The following is a 26804-nucleotide window of genomic DNA, read 5'->3' on the forward strand; positions in this document are numbered from 1 at the left end:
AAGCACTTGCTTTCAAGTTGCGACGAAGCAAGGTTAACAAATGAGGTTCAAAATGTTGCTCTGGCTTAGAGAGTGATGCAAGGAGAGAAATTCTTGCAAACACTGAAACTGCATCAAAAAACACCAGAGTGTTGTCTGAATTAAGTTTTATAGCTTTCAACATGTCCACAAACTGCACTGAGTTTCAGACAGATTGTATGGAATGACCTACATGGCACAGTTGCTGTATGTTACACCAAGAGGACACAAATTTCTTGTTACATCATTTCTCCGTTAGGGAAGGTCACAACAGTTCTAAAAAATGATGACCTCTTTGAGCAAAGCAGCACTGGATGTAACTCCTGAAACTTATCACACTCCTCATTACTGATATCTGTGGCCTTCTGATAGGTTCAGTGCAATTCCCAATCCAATATGAATGATGTCAAGAGTCTGGATAAGTGCTGGTGACGAGGCAGCAACAACATAGCTATTTTCTCCAGTTTTCTAGAAGTGCTGCCTTCAGTACCCCACTGTCCCAAATACACTGTGGAATTACAAGATTAGTAATATGTGAATATTTTATTGCATTGGCATATTGCAAGAAATTTCACATGCAAAATATGTTCTTTTGTTAAATTAGGTGATAGCCAGATGGCCCAGTCAGTATTTATTCCTGTAAGCACAACTATTAAAAACACACAAAAAAATGAGTATTTCTAGTTTTCACAACAGGTTATTTTTCAGAGTGAAGTACAATGAGGGACGCATGAAAAGGAGAGAGCTAGCCCCACCACAACCTAAGTTAAATGTAATATCTGTGGTATAAGGAAAAATTGGAAGAGAAAAGTAGAACACAATACATCAAATGAGTTGGGAGGAGAAATATATTACAACAGAGAGCATTATGCCAGTGCCAACTGAAATACAAAGTGAGGGTGCCACAGTGGAAAAAGCAAAGATATAGTAGTAGTAGTAGTAGTAGTAGAAGAAGAAGAAGAAAAAGAAGAAGATGGCAAGGGAAAAAATAATAAAAGTAAACAATAAAAAGTAGAATAAATAAATGGAGTAGAACTTGACCCCTAAGAAGAAAAGAAAAGGGTAAGATAATTGGGAGGAAGAAGGGGGCCAGGTTGAGTTTGACTCCAAGAGAAATGTGCAACGAAAGACTGCTTCGGAGTGGTTTCAGAGAGTTGCCTTTCACTGCTCCCCGAACCTGGTGCTGAATGGAACGGTCCACATGACTCCTGTGGTTGAAAGGGGAGCAACTAGCCTCTTTACATAACCTCAGTTCAACTGATCTGCTTATTCCTGCCTTACTAACTACATTGCACATACCACTGTCACAGACTTCACAGCTGAAACGAAAATCCCATCAGCTCTGGTGGGCTATCATATCCAACCACTCATCTAAAGTGCACCATCCTACATAAAACTGATATGTCTCCAATGTATTCCCATCTCCTACCATCACAAATCTTTCCTGTTATCATCTATGTGACATCTGTGTACACAAACATCCAACACATACATGGCCTCTTTTCCCTTAACATTACTCCCAGAGCCTATCAGAACGTCTCCCAAAAATTTCATTCCTAATTGGATTAGGTGATTTCAGTCTTAACCTTTTAACTTTTGAGGCCTAAACCTACAAAAATTATGTGGATGGGCTTATAAACCCGAATGAACCAACGCTATATCAATTTCTTAAAGGCCGCATGAAGGTTGTATTCCTTAACTGGTAGAATTCTCGAGTTTGTGCCGAGATCACATCGTAAAGACTCCATTCCAGACAATTTTCCTTAACTCCCAAATGCACCCCTTGGCTTGATATAGGGTCTCGAGGAGATCTCTGCAGTCTGAATTTAAGGCAAATAAGAAATCTTCTTCTTCCTTCAACAACTGAAGAAGCACTTTTCCCAACTGAATTAAAATGTAGCCTTTCTCCACATCACAAACACAATTATGGATGTTGAACTCCATCCTGTCGAGACTCTCAATGATCCTCTGACCATACCAAACCAACCAATAACCAAACAATGGAAAATCTAGGATGGAATGAACAACATAATGAAAAGGATAGTTGCTACTCACCATATAGCAAAGATGATGAGTTGCAGAAAGGCACAACAAAAAGACACACACACACACAATCAGCTTTCAGCCAACAAGGCCTTTGTCAAAATTAGGCAACAAACACAAAAGCACACACTCATGCAAACGTAACACAATATATATAAATGACCTAGTAGACAGTGTCAGAAGTTCCATGCGGCTTTTCACGGATGATGCTGTAGTATACAGAGAAGTTGCAGCATTAGAAAATTGCAGCGAAATGCAGGAAGATCTGCAGCGGATAGGCACTTGGTGCAGGGAGCGGCAACTGACCCTTAACATAGACAAATGTAATGTATTGCAAATACATAAAAAGAAGGATCCTTTATTGTATGATTATATGACAGCGGGACAAACACTGGTAGCAGTTACTTCTGTAAAATATCTGGGAGTATGCATGCAGAACGATTTGCAGTGGAATGATCATATAAAATTAATTGTTGGTAAGGCTTGTGCGAGGTTGAGATTCATTGGGAGAGTCCTTAGAAAATGTAGTCCATCAACAAAGGAAGTGGCTTACAAAACACTCGTTTGACCTATATTTGAGTATTGCTCATCAGTGTGGGATCCATACCAGGTCGGTTTGACAGAGGAGATAGAGAAGATCCAAAGAAGAGCGACGCGTTTCATCACAGGGTTATTTGGTAAGCGTGATAGCATTACGAAGATGTTTAGCAAACTCAAGTGGCAGACTCTGCAAGAGAGGCGCTCTGCATCGTGGTGTAGCTTGCTGTCCAGGTTTCGATAGGATGCGTTTCTGGATGAGGTATCGAATATATTGCTTCCCCCTACTTATACCTCCTGGGGAGCTCACGAATGTAAAATTAAAAGATATTTGAGTGCGCACGGAGGCTTTCTGGCAGTTGTTCTTCCCGCGAACCATACGCGACGAACAGGAAAGGGAGGTAATGACGTGGCACGTAAAGTGCCCCCCGCCACACACCGTTGGGTGGCATGCGGAGTATAAATGTAGATGTAGATGTAGAACACACATGCATGCTACCAGTCCACCCACTCACCCATTCACACCAGGTGGGGATAAGGAGCAGCCTGAGGTGGGGAGTGCGGTGGCACGCACAGCCACACAAACGCAACGGTCGGCTACCGCGGCAGAGTTAAGCGGCACCTGCAACTTAGTGCCGGAGCGTTCCGCCAACCGGCGCTACAGGTGTTCCCACCAAACATTCAATCAGCTGCGAACTACGCACGCACACGAGCCTTTTTCCGGCGCAGATGGTCACACTATGATATCACCACCCATCAGTCAGGGATCGCCAATGGCTGCCAATCATCACTCCAGAATCAGCGGAGGAAGACTGGAGCCACCATGTTAAATAGCCAGAAGAAAGGGAAACAGGCATCTTTCGACCCACCGCGAACTGCTGCCTGGAAGATACTTTGACGCAGCCATAACGTCCTGATGCCACATCTTCGCAATGCTGGCCATCAACCCCAGACTCTGGGCCCGTCTACTTCCTTGGCATCCGTCGGAAAGTGTCGAGAGAAAACCCGACAAAGGAACGTAAATTCAGTTCAGTTGCTAATATTTCAATTCCATAAGGTGGCATATTCTTTGACTTGTTATAAAATTTTGGTAGGAGAAGCCTTTTGTTTTCGAAGAAAGTTTATCTTTTTGTAAAATTAAGCAGTGGCCTTCCTCCACCTAATAAAAATTTTTTGTTCACACATGGGTGGTAATCTGTGGATATAACAGGGAGGGGGAGGGATAGCAGGATAGGGGTGGGGACGGTAAAGTGCTGCTGGGAGCATGCAGGGAGGAGGTGGAGAGTGGGGTAAGTAGATGCTGTTGAGAGGTTAGACGGAGGGCAGGGGGAGAGAGCAGGGGACAGTTAGTGGAAAGGAGAGAAATAAAAATTCTGGATGTGTTGGTGGAATAGAGGGCTGTGTAGTGTTAGAATGGGAACAGGGAAGGGGCTAGATGGGTAAGGACAATGACTAACGAAGGTTGAGACCACGAGGGTTACGGAAACATAGGGTATATTGCAGGAAGAGTTCCCAGCTGCGCAATTCAGAAAAGCTGGTAGTGGTGGGAAGGATCGAGATGGCACAGGCTGTGAAGCAGTCATCGAAATGAAGGACGTCATGTTGGGTGGCGTACTCAGTAGCAGGATGATCCAGTTGTTTCTTTGCAAAAGTTTGCCGGTGGCCATTCATGTGGACAGAAAGCTTGTTGGTTCCATGTGTGCACAACAAACAAAAAACTGTCTGTCCGCATGAATGGCCACCACAAACTGTGGACAAGAAACAACTGGACCACCCTGTTGCTGAACACACTGCCCAACAGGATGTCCTTCATTTCAATGACTGTTTCATAGCCTGTGCCATCTGGATCCTTTCCCGCCAATACCAGCTTTTCTGAACTGCTTAGGTGGGAACTCTCTATGCATTATATCCTACATTTGCATAACCCTCCTGGTCTCGACCTTTGTTAGTCATTGTCTTCACCCATCCAGCTCCTTCCCTGTTCCCATTCCAGCAATACACGTCTCTGTTCCACCAATGCACCCAGTCTTTTCACTTCTCTCCTTTTGCACTGACCCCCCCACCCCCCATCTAACTTCCTGAAAGCACCTAGCTGCCCACCTCTCCACATCGTCCCTGCATGCTCCCAGCAGCACTTTACCATCTCCCAGCCCTACCCTGCTATCCATCCTCCTCCCCACCTCAGCCTCCTCCTCACCCCCACCCAGTTGCCCTCTCCCATAAGGCCCAGCTGCTTACAGTATGACTTCAGCTGCCAGACTGTGGTTTTGTGTGTGTGTGTGTGTAATTTTGACAAAGGCCTTGCTGGCTGAAAACTAATTCTGACTCAATCAGTAAACAGTGACTTCTATTTTGGCAGCTGCTACATCTTCCTTCAGAACAGGTAGCCACAGTTCATGAATTTGCTTCAGTTTCAAATTCCTTAACATCCACACCAGTAGCCCGTACCACATCCCCCCCCCCCCCCCCCCTGCAATACACAAGTGACCTTACCCACAATCAAATCTTCCGTGCTGTCTCCCTCCATCCGCTGCTCCTTCCCCCCCCCCCCCCCCCCCCCCCCACCACCACCACCACCACAGTGAAGCTTACATATCCGAACAACTCAGAAGCCATCCTCTTACTATCCAAACTGAAATGTCTTGACAGATTACTTCCTCAAGACTGCAGGCTGCAACTTTCACAACATGACTCTGAAATGATACAGTTCCTGCCTGATATCCACCCAATATACCAAGTGTTGTCTCTCAGCCATCTCCTAACCTTTGCATCATCCATGTTAAACTCTACAGACATTTACAGACCACCATCTCTGGCCAAACGGTACAATCCTTGCACTATAATTTTCTGTATAACTTGTCCTATGCTCCTACCCACAACCACTGACACTTATTTTGGCCCCACCATTATAAGATATAGGTGAGTTTTTTTCGGTCCAATGCAAGTTTAAGGTGCACTGAGATCCGAATGCTGCCACACTGAAAAATCTCATCAAGACTGGAAATCCCCCAATGTATATCTCTAAAAATTTGTCAAATGTCTTTTAAGTAAGATAAGACTGTATTAAAAGCAGTATTGTAAATTTATATTAGTTATTCCTTGGACAGCTGTAAAACACCCAGTACTAATGGTGAACAAGAAAGAAACGGAGCTAAAGGATTTGTAATTTATATCCTAGGTGAGCTCCTGCTACAAAACGTATCGGACGCCTTGGGAAATGTTAACATGACTAAATTTCATTCATATGTGGCAAAACTGAAATGGAAAAAAGGATATACAGAGTTTTGCTTCAATTGCAAATTAATTTACTTACAAGATGATTTTGCTTGGTTAATAATTACTAACAAAAGTGGCATAGTTGAATGTGCTCATTTAAGAGAGGAAACAGCAAATATGACACCGTATCTTGAAAAAAATTGTGTCTCAGAACTTTCTTTAACTATAGTCAACAACTTTTTCAACAATATATATATATTCATTAATCAAACTCTGAGCAATACATCAATATTGTTAACATCTTTTAATTAAGTTGTGTTAAAACTCTATTTGTTTTTCAATATATTATGTACTATATTTCAGATAAGAAGGGAGCTGTCACATCACTGTCTGAAAAAATGGGCTATGATCCATAAAGTTCAAAAACTATGGGTTACATTAATAATTTAAGAACAGGTGTCTGTTTTCTCCTCTTTTTTTTCCATCTGAAAAGTAGCTGTTTAGTAACTGTCGACAGAAACATCTTCAGGCTCAGAAAATGAAAGTACTGTTTTTCATTTATTGGTGTGTGTGTGTGTGTGTGTGTGTGTGTGTGTGTTTGTGTTTGTGTTTGTGTTTGTGCATGAGGGAGGAAGGGGGGAGGGAGAGAGAGAGAGAGAGAGAGAGAGAGAGAGAGAGAGAGAGATTTGGGAGTTGCATCTTTTGAAAATGAGTATAGAACAACCCATCTGTCTCTTCACTAATTTCATACATTTGTAAATGGACTTTTTCATTCAATATTAATGTGGTGTTTGACTTGTGCTGAAAACACTTTACGCCATTTTACACTAAAAAATCACTGACAATACTGTGCAGCAGAGAGCAGAAGATTGGTTGGTTGGTTGGTTTGGGGTATAAAGGGACCAAACCACAAGGTCATCAGTCCCTTTTCCTGACGCAAGCAAGGCTAAACATACAAAAACACCCAAAGTATGTTTGAGAATGTAAAAGGGGGGAAAAGGAATAGGGAACCACACCTACAAAGAAAACGAATGGAACAGAAAAAAAAGAAAGGAAAAAAATGGGGAAAACATATACCACAAGGGAAAGTAGAAGAAGGTATTAAAGCCATAGAGCAGATGGTCTCTGCTGACTGATTACAAGAATAAAAGAGGATTAGCCAGCCACTGCAACACATTAAAATGTTCACCCCAAAAAGACAAGGCAAGATGAACACGTGTAGTGAAAAGACAACCACCAAGACAAACAAATGCAAAGAAAGAGTGACAGAGTTAAAATAGAGGGAGCGGGGTGGCCTTGGAAAGAAGACTAAACGCCCACCCTTAGTGACATCGAGGTGGGTCCTCACGACGGAGGAGGTAACCGTGCATCGACCACGTATGGCCAATGCGGAGTTGGCAGAAAAGCACAGAGGCCCGCATGGAGGACTTCCACACATTTGTAGTCTCCTTAATGGTACGCAGTTTGTTGTGCATACTGAGATTATGCCATTCCGTCCCCCACAGCTGAAAAACCTTGCGGCATAATAATGATCGCAGGTCAGTTATGGGGATGCCGATCTCCACAACCGTTTCCATGTAGCCTGTTTGACCAGTCTGTCAGCAAGTTCATTTTCTGGGATTCCGGCATGGCTGGGGTCCACACAAACACCACAGAACAACTGGATTGTTCCAGGGCATAGATGGATTCCTGGATGGTTGCTACCAAAGGATGGCTGGGGTAGCACTGGTCAATAGCTTGTAGGCTGCTCAAGAAGTCAGTACAGAGAAGAAACGACTCGCCAGGGCATGAGAGGATGCACTCAAGACCACAAGAAGTGGCCGCCAGATCTGCTGTGAAAACACTGCAGCCATCTGGCAAGGAGTGCTGTTCAATATATCCTCCATGAACATACGCGAAGCCAACATGAGCATCAGCCATCGAGCTATGGCCCCGGTACATGTCAAGAATCGAGAGGAAGTGACAGCGGAGAGCCGCGGAGTTAATTGAGTCCTTAGGATGATAAAAAGATCCAGGTGAAGCTTCGGCCTAGGTGTACACCATGGAGGTGTACATGAATGGACCTCAAATATAGGTGGTAAAGGCAAGGACTCCACTTCCGACAGAAGAGATCGGACGTGAACCACAAGTGTAAGCCCTGACATGGACCGGCGATGTGGGAGATGAACCGCCATGGGTGGGAAAAGGGGACGGTAATTCGGATGCTCAGGAGAACTGCAAATGTGTGCAACATAACTGGTGAGCAGTTGTGCATGCCTAACCTTCAATGAAGGGACTCCGGCCTCTACCAAGATGCTGGTCACAGGACTTGCCCGAAAAGCTCCCATTGCCAGTCGAACGCCACAGTGGTGCTCTGGATCAAATAAATGCAACGCTGAGGGCACTGCCGAACCATAAACCAGACTCCCATGGTGAAGGCGGGATTGAACAAGGGCTCTGTAGAGCTGCACCCCAGTTTGTGTTGCTCAGGCAGCGGAGGGCATTGAGGTGCTGCCAGTACTTCCGCTTCAGCTGACGAAGATGAGGAAGCCACGTCAATTGGATGTCAAAAACCAGTCCTAAGAATCGATATGTCTCCACTACAGTGAGGGATCATCATTAAGGTAAAGTTCTGGTTCTGGTTGAATGCTACGACATCGACAGAAATGCGTGACACACAACTTCGTGACTGAAAACTGGAAGCTGTGGGCTAGAGGCCATGACAGCACCTTGTGGATGGCTCCCTGTAGGAGCCACTCAGCAACATCAGTACTGGAGGAGCAGTACATGTACATACAGAGAAGGTGAGACGGACGGCCTGACAGGTGTTGTTAGACCGTTAATGGCCACTAAAAGTAGAGATACACTCAATACAGAGCCCTGCGGGACCCCATTCTCCTGTATATAGGAGGAACTATGGGAGGCACCAACTTGGACACGGAAGGTACGGAGCAATAGGAAATTTTGGATAAAAAAATCAGGAGCAGGCCCTGAAGACCCCAATCATATAATGTGGCAAAGATATGATGTCACCAGGCCATGTGGTAAGCTTTTCGTAAATCAAAAAACACAGCAACCAAGTGTTGGCGTCTGGAAAAGGCTGTTCAGATGGCAGACTTGAGGGAAACTAGGTTATCGGTGGCAGAGTGACGCTGGCGGAAACTGCCCTGGCATGGAGCCAGTAGGCCACATGACTCCAGGACCCAACACAGCCACCGACTTATCATACGTTCTAACAGCTTACAAAGAATGTTGGAGAGGCTGATGGGCCGATAGCTATCCACATCAAGTGGGTATCTGTTGGGTATGAGCACTAGAATGATGGTGCTCTCCTGTCATTGTGATGGAAAGACACCACTGCACCAGACTGAAAATGACGAGATGTCGCCTGTAGTTGGACGAGAGATATTTGATGATCTGACTGTGGATCCGATCTGGCCCAGGAGCTGTGTCGGAGTAATGTACAAGGGCACTGAGGAGCTCCCACTCTGTAAATGGAGCATTATAGGCTTCACTGTGACCTTCAGTGAATGGAAGGGCTTTACTTTCCATCCACCGTTTGAGAGTGCAAAAGGCGGGGGGATAATTCTCCGATGTGGAGGCCCGAGCATAGTGCTCGCAAAGTGTGCGGCAATTGAGTTTGCGTCAGTAGATAACATGCCATTGATATTAATCACAGTGACAGCTCCAGTTTCTGGTACCCACAAACACGTCTGATCTTTGTCCAGACATGGGAAGGTGATGTATAGCATCCAACAGTCAATAAATACCTCTCCCAACATTCCCGTTTCCATCTTTCTATAAGCTGATGTACGGTAGCATTGATCCGTTTAAAAGCTACTAGGTCCTCTATGAAAGGGTGTCATTTATGTCGCTGTAGAGCTTGCTGACACTCTTTAATGGTCTCAGCGATTTCCAGAAACCACCAAGGTACTGAAATTCGCACGGTCACCCTAAAGAACGAGGGATCGCATTTCTCGCCACAGAAACAATCGTTCTAGTGACCACACCAATGGTACCATGTGGGGGAGATTCAGTGCTGACAGCAGAGCTGAAAACTTCCCAGTCTGCATTCTTTAAGGACCATCTTGGAAGATGTCCAGGGGGGTGGTGCTGGGGGAGTGACAGGAAGATGGGAAAATCCTCATGGGCTCTCCAGTGGACAGATAGGAGAAGTCCTGGGCTGCAGAGGGATAAATCAATGGCTGAGTAAGTGCCATGAGCCACACAATGTGTGGTGGCCCCAATATTTAAGAGGCAGAAATCGAGTTGAGACAGTAAGGTTTCGACATCTCTACCTCGGCCAGTAAGCACGGTGCCATCCCACAAGGGGTTATGGACATCAAAATCTCCTAAAAGTAGGAAAGGTTTAGGGAGTTGATGAATCAATGCAGCCAATGCGTTCAGGTGGACTGCACCATCTGGAGGAAGGTATACGTTGCAGACAGTTATTTCCTGTGTCGTCCTTATCCTGACAGCCACAGAAGGGTTTGAAGGGGCACAGGTTCATTGCATACTGAGTTCAGGACAGACATGAACTCTACCTGACACACTATTATATTTGCTACAGTTCTTGTAATATCCCCTATAGCCGCGGAGGGCAGCGGTCTGCATTGCCGGGAACCAGGTTTCCTGGAGGGCAATGCAGAAAGCAGGTGTAAAGCTCAACATTTGCCGTAGCTCAGCCAGGTGGTGGGAAACACCACACCAATTCCACTGGAGGATGACGCTATCATGAGTCTGGGAAGGCATGAAGCACGCAAGGAGGGAGGTTATGCCTCAGGGTCACCTCCTGCCACCGACTGAGTATTTGTATCCATTTCTATTGTAAATGAGGCATCAGTGAGATGCAGGTCCTCAAGGGACGCTAAGATCTCCACCTCATCCTCAGATGCAGAACTGGTACGGAGTGGTGGAGCTGGGAGCACCGAAGGGTCCTTTTTCTTAGCAGACTTCTTCGTTTGCTTACCCTCTCACTTCTCTTTATGGGCCTGCTGGGAGCACTTCTCTGAAGTAGCTTCAGGCATGGAGGAAGACCGTGAAGCTCTTCGACCAGCAGCTTTTGGCTGCCACTGGTGAGTATCCGCTGTGGCATTAGTGGAGACCTTGGAAGAGAGGTTCCCAAGGGACCCCTTCCACACAAGAGGAGCCGGAGGAAGCTGTTGCTTCTCCGGCTGGGGGCAGGGGACCGATGTCCCCTGCATTTGGGGGGATGGGGGGGGAGGGGGGGGAGGGAGAGAGGAGGGGGGGCTTGCTCCCGAAGTAGGTACTTTGGGAGAACAGAATGAGACTTTTCCCCCTACCACCAAGGGGGCAGATGTATTCTGGCGGCCCAAAAGGCCCACTGTTCGTGACACAGAATGTGGCACGACTGGTACTTGTGTGACAGCGACAGTAATGTAGCTGCAGCATATGTAGACGTCAACCGAACGGAGTGTAATTGTTCAAATTTACGTTAAGCTCTTGGTAAGTCAACCGGTCCAGGGTCTTATACTCCATAATTTTCCACTCCTTTTGGAGTACTGTGCAGTCTGGCGAGTGGGGAGTGCTTCTCTCCACAGTTGATACAAGTGAAAGGAGGTGCCCATGGAGTATCTGAATACAGTGGACGTCCGCTGTCTTGACACGTGGCACTGGAAGTGCAGCGGAAGACATGTGCCCAAATTTCCAGCACTTAAAGCACCACATAGGGGGAGGGACGTATGGTTTAACGTCACAACAGTAAAGGCACCAGTAGCAACCCAGTTGTCTTTGAGTCCCCTGTAAACACACCGGATGAAATGAACTCCCCACCATTCTAGATTGGCGTGGAGCTCATAGACTGCAACAGGAGGTCACAAGGGAAAATAATCCCCTGGACCATGTCGACGCTTTTAAGGGGATTGACAGAAACAAGAATATCACCCAGCCAGTTACAAGCGAGTAACGGATGCTGTCTGAATCAAGACAGCACCGCTTCTCGTCTTGGACAGCGCTGTCACTTCCCAAACTTATCCTCAAGATGTTAAACAAAAAATTGAGGCTTCCTAGGTAGAAAGGAGTCCCAACGCATTCTGCAACAGACTAAATACTGAGGTGAAAATGGCACTCTTCTTTCTGTAGCCTTACGTTCCTCCCATGGTGTAGCAAGAGAAGGAAAGGATTTAGGATCATACCTGTCAGCATTGTACTCAATTTTGCCCTTCTTAGAGACTGCTGGCGCTGTACGGTCACCAGCAAGAGATGACTTAGTCCACTTCATTGCGGGTCATCCACCCTATGCCACCCACTCCGATCAGGGGCTCCCCCATGGGCGCCACACAGCATGATGGCCATTGGCGGGAGTTGATGCCCCAGGAAGACAGGCATCTACTCCTTGGCATATGTGGGGAGTTTACAGCTCAGGCATCAGCAGTGCCAGCCCTGCGTTGTCAGGGGGCTACCACCAAATGGGTACATGACAGCTCCACTACAACAGACTGGCTACCATGCTGGATATTGGGCACAGATAAATCCAATATTGTTATGGGAGCGAAAGAGGACAGGAGACAATGGAAGAAGATGACATATGCCAGAAAGTGTCCTCACCCATATAGTAGAATTGCAGGTGGAGATGCAAAGCCATGACGACAAGAGGTTCAGGAGCTTAAATCTAAGGGCACTATGGATAACTCATACACCACGTAAGGCATCGTTCCTCATATGGCCAGCACTTCTGTAGAATTTGGAAAGTCATAGGTCAAACCATAAAATGGGACCTGAACTGATAAGGCTGAAAATTGTGAGACTCCTTTTAGTCACCTCTTACGATAGACAGAAATACCTCGGGCCTATCCTAACCCCCAGATCTGCAGGGGGGAGAGCAGAAGAAAGTACAACAATTAAAGTACTACTTTACATTTGGCCTGATGCTTACATTCAGCAAATTTAAATAACATTACATTATCTCCAGAAACTTCACTTTTAACAAAAGAAAGAAAGGACATGACTATTAAGGGTCGATTGTATAAAGCAGCTGATCTTATGACTAGCACAGAGAAAGTACTCTCATCAAGATGAACTCTGCAATCTGCATTGCATAAAATTTAATTTCAAATTTTATTGCTGTGAACTAGGATCATCTATGACACGAAATTTCATGGATCAAGACAAGTGCACCTGCGATCATCAGTTAAAAAACTTAATGAAATTACAAAACTACGGTTTTGTTCTAACCACATACATGCTGAAAAAGAAGCAAATACTAAAGAACTTGTCATTAATGCAAAAAATATGTAAATAAGCCTACTCCCACACTGCTGAAGTTCAAAATATTCTTTTCGATCCAGTTTTCAGAAAACTTGTTCAAAAGTATTTCGCATTACTCTCCCCCCACAATGAATCCATAGGCATCAGAGTCTATAATTGGTAGGTTAAGTCACCTCTAGTTAGTACTGCATGATCTGGGTACTTGTGCATTATCGACAATAGACCTTTTTTCAATGACTCTAGAAATGTCACAGCGGATTCAGGTGGCTAGTAAAAACATCCAGCAATTAACTTAGTTTCACCTACACCTGTTATACGTGACCAGATAGCTTCACTGTTGTACTCCACTTCAACCTGAATAGAGACAATATTTTTGTCAACTGCAATGAACAATTCCCCTCCTATGGCCTCTAATCTGTCTTTCCGATACATGTTCCATAACCGGCTAAATATCTCAGAGCTTTCCAATTCGGGCTTCAGCCAGCTCTGGGTCCCAAGAATAATTTGAACACAGGAGCTTTCCTGGAGATCAGGAAACTCGGGAACTTTTTTTACGAATACTTTGACAGTTATACTGAAAAAATTTTGACAGTCGAAGTGTCTACCCTAAACATGGTCTGACTTTCTTTGCTACATATCGATTGCCGAGCGTTCATCTGAGTACATCAGACTGCCGTTAGCCTAAAAAACCTTCATGTGCACTCAACAAGTACTCTGCTACCAGAATAGTTGCTTCCTTTGTGTAGTGCACTCCTGACCTATCAATGGGAGTCCTACAAACCCCCATCCAATAATGCAGGTCTAGAAATCTGCAGCCAAGATCGTCACAGAGTCCATTTGAAACATTCTGAGCTTGTATTCCATCTCTAATCACCTAGGTGTCAGGATGATGTTAAAAGCCCTACCTACCTACCTACCTTCCTTCCTCCTTTATTTCTTCCTTTCTTTCTATTCTGAAAAAAATAATATTACTGCTACATATTAATCTACTATATGTTATGTTGTTTGAAAAATTGAAGTAACTTGACTCTTTTCAGTATCAGAGGTTGAGCAAGGTTCTTCCGTAAAATGAATCACTTACAATTTCTCTTCCAAAAATATGTTGCTCAGGACCTTTAATATTTCCGTGGGTTATTATAGGTTCTCATGAAAAAATTAAAAATTATTATCTGTTGAAGAGAGAATCCATGCTTTGAGGATTATTTTGTAAAGAAAAGCTATTCCATTTCCTTCATGTGATATTCAATATAATGGTGGTGGTTTTTTTTTTTTTTTTTTTTTTTTTTTTTTTTTTTTTTTTTTTTTTTTTTTTTTTTTTTTTTTTTTTAATTTACAATATAAACTACAAAGATGCAAATATACTTTTTATCCTGTCCTGGTGGTTTTATGTAAAGCTATGACATATTTTTTATTTACTTATTTATTATTTTAACAATTCTTATGCTACTGAGCAGATAAACACAAAACATCACAGAGTTTGGATGATAAATAAAGAAATGGTCCTTTATCTCCAAAATATTAGCACGTTTCATGCCATCACATTGTTAAAAATGATAGAACTTTCAAACTTTGAAATGCCATAAAATGGAAACAGAGGGAAACAAAGTGCTAAAATTTGCTATGGTTACTTATCTCCATAAAGAGAACAAATTCATAAAGTTTCATGCAAATCTATGATGGTAGGTGAGAAAATGATTTTTTATAATTGAACATTGGATGATTCATATGTAATTCAATTAGCAAAGTGATAATTATCAATCAGTGATCGCATGAAGACTGGTTCAGTGGCTCAATGGCTGCATCCTGTAGTACAGTCCAGAGGAACCTGAGTCCTTGGAACTGTTTTTTCCCCCACTTGCCACTCCTTTCACATCCGGCAATGTTTATTAATTTGCAAAATGCTGAGTTGTTGAACTTATGATTAAAAGTAAAAATATGAAACTGTATTTGTTCGGAGAAGAGTTTACGAAGAAATTTCAATGCCACCGCAAAATGAATCTAAAAGAAGTCACATTGCAATGACGGCAGTGTTAATTAACAACATATTTGCATAAAAACAGTTGAAAAATTGAAAAAGATTTACAAAGGGTCTGAAATCCAATTTTCTTTTCATATCTTTAGTTCTAGTTCTTCACTATGTACTTTAAATATTATCAATCTTCATTTTTTGCAAACATGTACTTACTTTTATTTAATGTTTGTATTCTAAAACTGGTATTTCACATTAAGAACAATTTCTATATTTTTTAAATTTTTTTTTTAAATTTTGTGGACGTGTGTGACCCCATTGGCCCTATCACAGAATCCGGCTTGCATGTTGCTCATTTGCCTATCAATAGAGGTTAAATTCAGTTCAAAACACATGTCACAGCTATCTTACATTACCATTCTTACCAGCTCAATGTGAACACACTCTCCTTCATCTTAATTTTCTCTGTCGTCAACAAGAACAACAACATTTTCGTTTGAAGTTACAATTGTCTACTCATTTACTGATATTGACAATGAAATGCAACCTTCAGAGTTATTTGAATTTTTTCAGAACACGGAATGAACAACGACATAATGAGTAACATTATACACTATCTTTTAAACAGCAAATTTGTCTCAAAAAATTAATCCGAGCATATTAATATGTATATAAGCCATCATGTGTAGATTCGGAATGAAAATCCACGTCAGTATCACAACAGTTGGAAATAAGAAAAAATTGTTGCTTCAGGGCTGCAATCAGCTACTGTCCATTTACTGTAACAGCAGGCCTGACAAAGTATTGCCTCTAGTTTCATGGACTTCAACCTTGAAAAGTTTTGACAGTGTTTTGGGTTGATTTTACACACCACATGTAATTACTTAAAGATGGAATGTAATATAAGGGGCGTTCAAAAAGAAACGAGTTGGAGGCATAATTACAGAAACATGTTAGAAGAATTGGCTCTTGCTGTTGAGACACTTGTCCCATTGTGACACAAGGCAGTGAGTGGCTGCCTCATAACATTCCCGGAGCTGCAATGTTAAGCAGTTCCACACATACAGCTGGACGTTGTCATCCAAGGTGAATTGTTTGCCCCTCAGAGCCTTTTTAAGCGGACCAAAACTGGCATAATCACAGGAAGAAAGGCCCAGACTGTGTGGACGGTGGCCAAGGGCCTCCCATTTGAATTACTGCAGGAGTGCCGCGACTGTGTTGGCCGTATGAGGCTTTGCATTGTCATGGAGCAGAATGACCCCACAGGTGAGACTGCCTAGTTGTTTTGATTTGATCGCTTGGTGAAGGGTGGTCACTGTTGTCCTGTGCTGCAGGAAGTGAATCAGAAGGGGGCCATTTTTGATCACCTTAAAAAGGATCTGAGGGGCAAACGATTCACCTCGGACGACGACGTCCAGCTTTACATACAGAACTGGTTAACATCACAGCCCTGGGAATTTTACGAGACAGCCATTCACCACCTTGTGTCACATTTGGACAAGTGACTCAACAGCCAGCATCAATACTTCTAAGATACAGGTACTGGTTTCTGTAATTATGCCTCCAGCTTGTTTCTTTTTGAACGCCACTTATAATTGTAAATGATTGCATGAAATTATATCTTGTCATATGTGAATGCTTTCTTGGTTCTTTTCTTTACATTGTCATAACAAGTTTTCAAATTTTTCTAGTTATGATTTGTCCCTATGTTCTGTGGGTTAAAGTCAATGGCAACTTCTTAGCACATCTTTCCTTTGTTGGCCATAGTAACTTCATCAGTTTTTGACAATGTCAATAATATATACTGTGAAACTAAAATGCACAGTTAGTATCTGCAGCCCAAGCTCCATAAATGTTTTGATAGCTAATTTTAATGGTGTTGCAAAGTGTATTTCATGCTAATTTAGATCATCTTGTTCAGTTGATCCAAGTTTAGAGTTCCACAACAGAGTGGATTCCTGAACTTAAGTTCAATTTATGAACTAAGGCCAAAAGTGAACCCCCATCACCAATGTCTATATAATCAGCCAACTGTTTCATCATTAAATCTTTTACATCATTAACAAAAAAAAAAATGGTTCAAATGGCTCTGAGCACTATGGGACTTAACATCTGTGGTCATCAGTCCCCTAGAACTTGAGAACTACTTAAACCTAACTAACCTAAGGACATCACACACATCCATGCCCGAGGCAGGATTCAAACCTGTGACCATAGCAGTCACGCGGTTCCAGACTGAAGCGCCTAGAACCGCATGGCCACACCGGCTGGCCATCATTAACAACAAATTATACTATTTACCCTTTAAAAACTCACCAATGAGCCACTGGAGGACAGCAACACTCTTTTTAGGTGGTTCAGATACGTGTTTCATGAGCATCCAGACAACAACAGTTTGTATGTGTTCTTTCTGCATAGTTGTCTCCGGCACAACACAATGCAGAAGTTTTTGGAAACGCTTTATAGCTGTGCATAGAAAACAGTACAGTTACTAAGAATGTACTTCTCTAACATAACATTATAACAATTTCATACCATTATTGTACAAAAAACAGTGTCTTTATTTTTGTTTTAACCATACATGCTGCAACAGTCATGTGCTACCTTTAGTAGGTTTTTACTCATTATTCTATCTCTAGTATTGTCGAGAGTAGTTTCCTGCTGTTAGTTTTATATGTACCATACTTTACACAGCCTGTCAAGGTTTCTGATTCTGTTTTCTTGTTTACTATAATATTAGACATGTTAAAACACTTATTTTGTTTGCTGCTGCTGTTTTAATAGTTATATAAGCATTTTATTTTATCATGAGAACACAAGGTTCCCACGGTCAGTTTGTGTGTTACTGTAGCTAAAAATAAAACTGTAACAACAACTGTACAACAAAAAATACATTCTACCAGTGACTGAAAACCAATAAACATTCCAGACAGGCAGATGAAATGGGCTAACAGTGGCAACTGACTAATTCACCAGTAATTTTGTTTCTTATTCATGTTTGTCTATTTTTTCCATCTCTGTGCATTACTATAACTATTCTACTAAGGTACACGAAAGAAGTGACAAATGTTAGGGATAAGAAATGGTAACTTTGATTACGTCAGTGGCCCAAATTTCAAATTCTTTCATCTAACACTGAAAGAGAAAGCTATAGGTAGATCGTGTGTGTGCCTATATATATATATACAAAGATCACTTGGTTATTGCTGAAAAGTAAGCACTACAACTAGCCATTAATGAAATGAAGATACATTGGAATAGCAGACATGGAGAAATGGGACATGGTATACCAGGAGTAGGCAGAGGGCAGTAGATAGAACACTGACAACATCTGCATCTACATCAACACTCCGCAAGTCTTTGTGCCACTACTAGTTATTCCCTTTTCTGTTCCACGTGCAAATAGAGTGAGGGAAATACGACTGCATATTTGCCTCCATAAGAACCCTAATTTCTCTTATCTTTGTGGACCTTATGCAAACTGTACATTGGCAGTAGTACGACAGCTCTGCAGGAAGCTTCTAATGCTGCTTCTCTAAATTTTATCAACAGTGTTTTGTGAAAAGAAAGTTGTCTTCCTTCAATGGATTCCCACTTGAGTTCACGAAGCATCTCAGTAATATTTGTGTGTTGATTGAACCTACCCTTAACAATTCTAGCAGCAGGCCTCTGAATCCATTGATGTCTTCCTTTAATCAACCCTGGTGCAGATTCCAAACATTAAAGTAGTACTCAAAAATGGGTCACCCCAGTATTCTATACAAAGTCTCATTTATAGATAAGTTACGCTTTCTCAAAATTCTCCGAAAAAACCACAGCAGACCATTCGCTTTCACTACTGTCCTCACATGCTGATCCTATTTCATATCGCTTTGCAACATTACACCAAGACATTTAATCAACACGTGTTTCAAATAGGACACTACTAATGCTGCATTTGAACATTAAGAGTTGTTTTTCTGCTACTCACGTGTATTAATTTACATTTTTCTACATATAGAAAGCAAACTGCCATTTAGCACATCTACTAGAAATTTTGCACACCTACTAGACGTGCATCCAAGTCATCTTGTACCCTGCTAGAGTTACTCAACACTGACACCTTCCTGTGAACCACAGTGTCATTTGCACACAGTCGCAGATTCCTGCTCACTCTGTCCGCTAGATCATTTATGTATTTAGAGAATAAGAGTAGTCCTACCAAATTTCCTTGGAGTACTCATCTGTCTCTGATGAACACTTTCCATTGAGGACAGTGTACTGGGTCTACAACTTAGGAAGTCTTTGAGCCACAGAACCTATTCTGTATGCTCATACCTTTATTAATAGTCTCTCTCCAGCGGGACACAATATCAAATGCTTTCCAGAAATCTAGAAATACAGAATCTACTTGTTGCCCATCATCCAGGGTCCACAGTATATCATGTGATAAAAGGGCAAACTGAGTTTCATATGTGAGATGCTTTCTAAACCCATGCTGACTTGTGGAAAGAAGCTTTTCAGACTCAAGGAAATGTATTATTCTCTGACTCAGAATACGTTCAAGAATTCAGCAGAAAACCAATATTAAGGACATTGGTCTGTAATTTTTGGGGTTTATTCTTTTAGTCTACTTACATACAGTCACCTGTACATTTTTCCAGTCATTTGAAACTTTGCGCCAGACCAGAGATTCGCAATAAATACAAGCTAAGTAAAGTGGCCAATGCTGTAGAGTATTCTCTGTAAAACTGAACTGGGATTATATCTGGTCCTAGAGATTCAACTCTTTCAGTTGCTTCTCTATGCATGGGATACCCATTACTATGTCCTCCACTCAGGAGCCTATATGACAATCAAATGATGATATGTTTGCACAATCGTCCTGCATGGATGACTTATTAAATGCGAAATTAAAACTTCAGCTTTCCTTATGCCTTCTTCTACTGCTACATCAGACTGGTCAATGAGTGGATAGAGGCCTTCAACCCGCTTAGCGATTTTAAACAGTATCAGAATTTTCCTGCATCTTTCGTTAAGGTATGAAAGTGGAAGTTGCTTTACACTTCATGCTGTGACCTTATTTTACAGTGTAATGATGGAAATTGCTACATGCTCTGCATTTGGACCTTTTTACAGATGCATAAATTTCTATAAATTTTTACCACTCATCATTTGAACCGAGAACGCAACAGTCTGTGCTTCCTCAGCATTTTCATAGTTTCGTTATTAAACAATGATGGATCTTTTCCATCCTTAATCCACTTCTTTGACACATGCTTCTCCACATCATGAGTTGCAATCAGTTTCAACTTTGCCCATAATTCCTCTATGTCCACCATATTGGAACTAAATGATATCCATTCATTGTCTAAGTAGGATGATAACAACTACATATCTGCTTTTTCCAGCAAAAATACTCTTCTAGCTTTCTTTATGAAATTATTAACTTCAGTGACCTTTGCTGCTATGTTGACATCATGATCACTAATCCCTACTTCTATACTGACACTGTCAATAAGGTCATGTCCGTTTGTACTTACAAGGCCTGAATCATTTCCATTGCACATGGGCTGTCGAACTAGCTGCTCAATTCAGTTTTCAGAAAATCAGTGCAAGAGTATTTCACAAGACTGTCTGCCCGTACCACCAGCAATGAATCCACAGACATCCCAGTCTGTATTCAGCAGGTTAACATCACATCCAACTAACAATGCTCGATTTAGTAATTTTCGTGCTACTGAACTTAGACTTTCCTCGGATGATCTAAAACGGTCACAACACATTCAGGTAGCCGATAAAAAGATACAATAATCAACTTGGGTCCACCTACACCTGTTCCTCGCATCCAGATAACTTTGCAGTTAGACTCAATTTCTACCTTAACAGAAACTATATTTTTGTTGACTGCAACAAACAGTCTATCCCAGTATGTCATCTAACCCATGTTTTTTATACAAATTCCATGTCTCGCTAAATATTTCAGAGACTTCTACTTTGGGTTTCAGTCACCTTTCAGTTCAAAGAACTTAAATGGGACAACTTATAACACTAATGTGCTGTGAAATATGTTAATGGTACCCTCTGAGAGGATTTCAAAGTTCAACAGAGCATGTGTCTAATGGAAAAGGGTATCGGACTATATTTTCAAGTTTTGTGCAGTTGACAATAAAACCAAATGGGCCTTAACCTTGGGAGTTAACGGAAGTGGTAAAACTATAAGTGAATGGAAAAAAAAAAAAAAAAAAAAAAAAAAAAAAAAAAAAAAAAAAATGAACGGTCACCAGCCTAATTGTTGTTGTTGTTGTGGTCTTCAGTCCTGAGACTGGTTTGATGCAGCTCTCCATGCTACTCTATCTTGTGCAAGCTTTTTCATCTCCCAGTACCTTCTGCAACCTACATCCTTCTGAATCTGCTTAGTGTATTCATCTCTTGGTCTCCCTTTACGATTTTTACCCTCCACGCTGCCCTCCAATACTAAATTGGTGATCCCTTGATGCCTCAGAACATGTCCTACCAACCGATCCCTTTTTCTGGTCAAGTTGTGCCACAAACTTCTCTTCTCCCCAATCCTATTCAATACTTCCTCATTAGTTATGTGATCTACCCATCTAATCTTCAGCATTCTTCTGTAGCACCACATTTCGAAAGCTTCTATTCTCTTCTTGTCCAAACTATTTATCGTCCATGTTTCACTTCCATACATGGCTACACTCCATACAAATACTTTCAGAAATGACTTCCTGACACTTAAATCAATACTGGATGTTAACAAATTTCTCTTCTTCAGAAACGCTTTCCTTGCCATTGCCAGCCTACATTTTATATCCTCTCTACTTCGACCATCATCAGTTATTTTGCTCCCCAAATAGCAAAACTCCTTTACTACTTTAAGTGCCTCATTTCCTAATCTAATTCCCTCAGCATCACCCGACTTAATTAGACTACATTCCATTATCCTTGTTTTGCTTTTGTTGATGTTCATCTTATATCCTCCTTTCAAGACACTGTCCATTCCATTCAACTGCTCTTCCAAGTCCTTTGCTGTCTCTGACAGAATTACAATGTCATCAGCGAACCTCAAAGTTTTTATTTCTTCTCCATGAATTTTAATACCTACTCCGAATTTTTCTTTTGTTTCCTTTACTGCTTGCTCAATATACAGATTGAACAACATCGGCGAGAGGCTACAACCCTGTCTTACTCCCTTCCCAACCACTGCTTCCCTTTCATGTCCCTCGACTCTTTTAACTGCCATTTGGTTTCTGTACAAATTGTAAATAGCCTTTCGCTCCCTGTATTTTACCCCTGCCGCCTTTAGAATTTGAAAGAGAGTATTCCAGTCAACATTGTCAAAAGCTTTCTCTAAGTCTACAAATGCTAGAAACGTAGGTTTGCCTTTCCTTAATCTTTCTTCTAAGATAAGTCGTAAGGTCAGTATTGCCTCACGTGTTCCAGTGTTTCTACGGAATCCAAACTGATCTTCCCCGAGGTTGGCTTCTACTAGTTTTTCCATTCGTCTGTAAAGAATTCGTGTTAGTATTTTGCAGCTGTGACTTATTAAGCTGATAGTTCGGTAATTTTCACATCTGTCAACACCTGCTTTCTTTGGGATTGGAATTATTATATTCTTCTTGAAGTCTGAGGGTATTTCGCCTGTTTCATACATCTTGCTCACCAGATGGTAGAGTTTTGTCAGGACTGGCTCTCCCACGGCCGTCAGTAGTTCCAATGGAATGGAATGGGTAGCTTTGAGGGATGAAGTAGTGAAGGCAGCAGAGGATCAAGTAGGTAAAAAGACGAGGGCTAGTAGAAATCCTTGGGTAACAGAAGAAATATTGCATTTAATTGATGAAAGGAGAAAATATAAAAATGCAGTAAGTGAAACAGGCAAAAAGGAATACAAACGTCTCAAAAATGAGATCGACAGGAAGTGCAAAATGGCTAAGCAGGGATGGCTAGAGGACAAATGTAAGGATGTAGAGGCCTATCTCACTAGGGGTAAGATAGATACCGCCTACAGGAAAATTAAAGAGACCTTTGGAGATAAGAGAACAACTTGTATGAGTATCAAGAGCTCAGATGGAAACCAGCCTAATTAGACACATTAATTTGGAAATACATATGTGAGAAAAGTTTATTAGTTATTGAATTTACTTTTGTTGATACTTCCTTATGAATAGCAAACAGGGTACAAACTGACACAGTGCACTCTGTACTGTGTGTAGTAGCAGTTGCCAATAACACACGCACCAGTATATTATGGGGAGCAAAACTGCACAGAGTTCATACTAATGACAGCCACAATCAATAGCATTACTTAATCAAAATACTGAAACATCACTGCATGAAGTGCAGAACTAATTTTGGAGATGAGGGACTTCTATCTTGACTGACATGAATAACACAAATAAAGATGAATAACATCTTAAATGCACTGATTAAGCTCCTCTGCTTATAGCAGTTTCATTTAGTAACAATAATAGTTCATTTTTTTCTTAATAGGAGGACAATATGATGGGGATTGGTATAGTTCCATTAGCCAAGGTTCTTTGATTATTGCAAAAGTAAAAAACTACACTATCTTTGAAAATGTTCATAACTTCACTTATAACAGTACTACTGCAAATTGGTTCATTAAAGATTTATATGTACTTGTATTTTAATCACCTGTGAAGCAGGTATTCTTGGCAGTAGTATTAACACGCACTTGCACCGTAATCCTACAAAACTATATTTTGTGATAAACTAAGGATACTTTAGCAAAAACCTATCCAACATAACTTTTATGGTTTTAGCTTTTTTGTATTTAAACTTCCTACCTGAACAATTTCACTTGTAGTAGTCCATACACAAAGCATGCAAATTTTACTCTTACTTTAACTTTTTCTACTCCTTTTACTTTAGACCAAATATCACTTTTAAACATATGAATGCCAGAATTGTTCATTTAAATCAGGATACTCAGTTTTAGTAGCACTTTGGTGAGGACCCCGCATAGATTCGTGATTAGGACTGAAGTTATGGTTTTGAACACGAATTGACGTTTTATGTGATTATTACTGAAACACCACAAAAGTTAACTGTTCCACGCCAATATATATTACTTAACTGAATGTATGAAGTCTGTGAGGCAGTGGCGAAGATTAGTGGCAGACGAAATGGCAGCTGACTGTACTCACGGCTCTTGATGTGCGAATGCTCTATAAAATCTCTTCTTGGCATCAGATTTTCAACATATTAGAGCCATTACATTATTCTGTGAATACCAAGTAACAGCCAGACCCACATCCGAGGCAAATCCCTTATAATGTAGCTTCCAATTGCCTTTCTGAGCACCATCGAAGTGTATCGTGGTGAGGCTAGTTACACATTGCGTGCCATTCACACAAAGGAGCCACTCAGTTCGACCACCAAACTCACCTTTAACATCACGCCATGCCACTTTCATTGCGGAGGGACTTCCCTACAGCATTTACATGTTACAAATACAAGTGCCCTAAGTGTGAACCAGCTTTTAACAAACATAAAACTTTCATAAACATATTCATATTACAATAATTTAAAATTTCAACATATTCTTTTGCTTTTTTCATATATATACATATCATAACTCTAGTTTTCTTGCCATACATCAAGGAGTTCAAACAACACAGAACGCACACTTCATAAATTGCAGATACACAGTTACTTAAAATAAACCTACTCCTAACTGATGTAAGTGTTACAAACTTTCCTGGAGGGTAGTAAATTCAGGAACTGTGTTACAAAACTGTGTTACAAATGCTTCAGCAATTTACTGTTAAAAGTTTGACTGTCAAAGTGTCTTTAATTTGTACACCGTCGATTTCACTCTCCGCGTATCAAATGGTGAGCGTTCAGAGATCCCAAAATATCACCTAAAAATCCCCTATGTCCACTCCACAAGTACTCTCCTGTCTGAGCAACTGTTTCCTTTGTGCAGTGCACAGCTGATCTATCACGAGGAGTTCTACAACTCTCTACCCCCTTAATGCAGGTCCAAAAATCTGCAACCAAGACTGACATGGAATCGACAGTCTTTGGTTGAGATCCTCTACTTGGTTCCAAACTAAAGAATACCCATCAACTCCAGGTATGGTGCTGAAAAACTGTGGGCTGCTTCCACCCTGCAATGGAGGGCACCAGTCTTCACCACTTGTGCCAGTCGCCCGTACAAACTAAGGATGGCCTCAAAACCCAAACAACAGATGTCATTGGTGCAGATGTGAGCCACAACTTTCAGACAACGTCACCATGCACCCTTGACAGGGCCTTCTCCACACCTCGGATGAGACGTACCAAGTAAATATCAGACTTCTTTCTTGCCCTGGACCCTATCCCTATTTCCCTCACCTCTATTCTGCTCTATAATGTGCTTAACATTGGACCTCCATAACTATCAAACACCTGTCCCTGTATGCCTGCTCAAACCCTGCAGCAGGAGTGGCCACCTGTTCACTCATAGTGTGAATGGGTAAGACCAGAAGGCCAGCCTTCATACTGACACTCTGCCTTGAGTGATGCGAACACGTTACAATCCACCACTCACCTTGTGGTGGGGGCGGATCCCTCATATCAGATCACTGTGTCTGGATCAGAGTCCATGGATGAAATGAGAGACACCTGAGATGTCCCGTGTGATGCGCCGTATTATCCATAACTGCTACACCCTGAGGCAGCAGCATGAAGATAACTGAGCATGGCCAGAAGCATCTTCAGCTGTTCATGAACTGCAGTCAGCTCCTCCTGCGTACGCAAGCAGAATTGCACACATCCTATCCACCCTAATACTACTAACTTAAGAATTAACTACAAAACTAAATATGTAACCTGCTAGATTACTGGTGTGTCACTAATGGAGGATGGTGTGTTACTGAACTGTGCAGCTGGCCATTCAAAACAAATGACAACTCACTACAGACTGTATGAATCTTCACTTTACAGTTACTAAAATGTGAATTGTACCTCTTAAGTACAAAAAGGCACAAGGAATTTAAGAATAAAACTATGAAAGCACACAGAAAAAGCTAAATATGTAACTTGTTGCTCTTCCGTTGTGTCACCAATGGAGGATGATGACTTACTGAGCTGTGACCAACGGTCTGTGGCTCACTTCTGAATTATTGTGGTATGGAAATGAAATGTTGTGTAGCTAGGGCCTCCCATCGGGTAGACCGGTCGCCTGGTGCAAGTTTTTTTAGTTGACACCACTTTGGCAACTTGCGCATCAATCGGGATGAGATGATGATTATGATTATGATGAGGATGAAGAAGACAACACAACACACAGTCCCTGAGCAGAGAAAATCCCTGACCCAGCCAGGGATTGAACCCAGACCCCTTAGCATGGTATTCTGTCACACTGACCACTCAGCTATCAAGGCAGACATGTGGTATGAAAACCACAGATTACAGAAATGACAGAATACTGCAGCTGATTGCATATAACCAAAGTTTGACTGAGGAATTAAACAAAAAGAGGGTAATCAGAAAGGTGGAGCCTCTTCACTACCCAGTTCTTCCCCAACATCTACCTCTACATGCTTAGTCTGCACTTCACAATTACCCAGAGTGTTAATTGAACCACCTTCAAGCTGTTTCTCTACCGTTCAAATCTCTAACAGTGTGCAGGAAAAATGAACACTTAAATCTTTTTGTGTGAGCTCTGATTTCTCTTACTATATTATGATGATCATTCCTCCCTATGTAGGTGGGTGTCAACAGAATATTTTCACAATCTGAGGATAAAGTTGCTGATTAAATTTCTTGAGTAGGTCCTGCTGCAACGAAAAATGCCTTTGTTTCAATGATTGCC

General features: G+C 41.7%; 1 protein-coding gene across 2 annotated transcripts in view; it reads right to left on the bottom strand.

Moving 5' to 3' along the window:
• The window catches only part of LOC124788748 (centromere protein I-like), a 358748-nt gene that overhangs the window by 310777 nt on the left and 21167 nt on the right, over positions 1-26804 (bottom strand). Inside the window, exons 3-4 of one of the 2 annotated variants that reach the window (XM_047256040.1) lie at positions 25539-25735; positions 17306-17455 (exon numbers count right to left, since the gene is read on the bottom strand). In XM_047256040.1, coding sequence (XP_047111996.1) covers positions 17306-17455; positions 25539-25563 — 175 coding nt within the window. In that variant the 5' untranslated portion in view covers positions 25564-25735. The remainder of the gene's footprint in view (positions 1-17305; positions 17456-25538; positions 25736-26804) is intronic. The other variant, XM_047256033.1, reaches the window with a different exon arrangement.

The sequence above is a fragment of the Schistocerca piceifrons genome, chromosome 1 (assembly GCF_021461385.2).
Source record: "Schistocerca piceifrons isolate TAMUIC-IGC-003096 chromosome 1, iqSchPice1.1, whole genome shotgun sequence".
NCBI lineage: Eukaryota > Metazoa > Arthropoda > Insecta > Orthoptera > Acrididae > Schistocerca > Schistocerca piceifrons.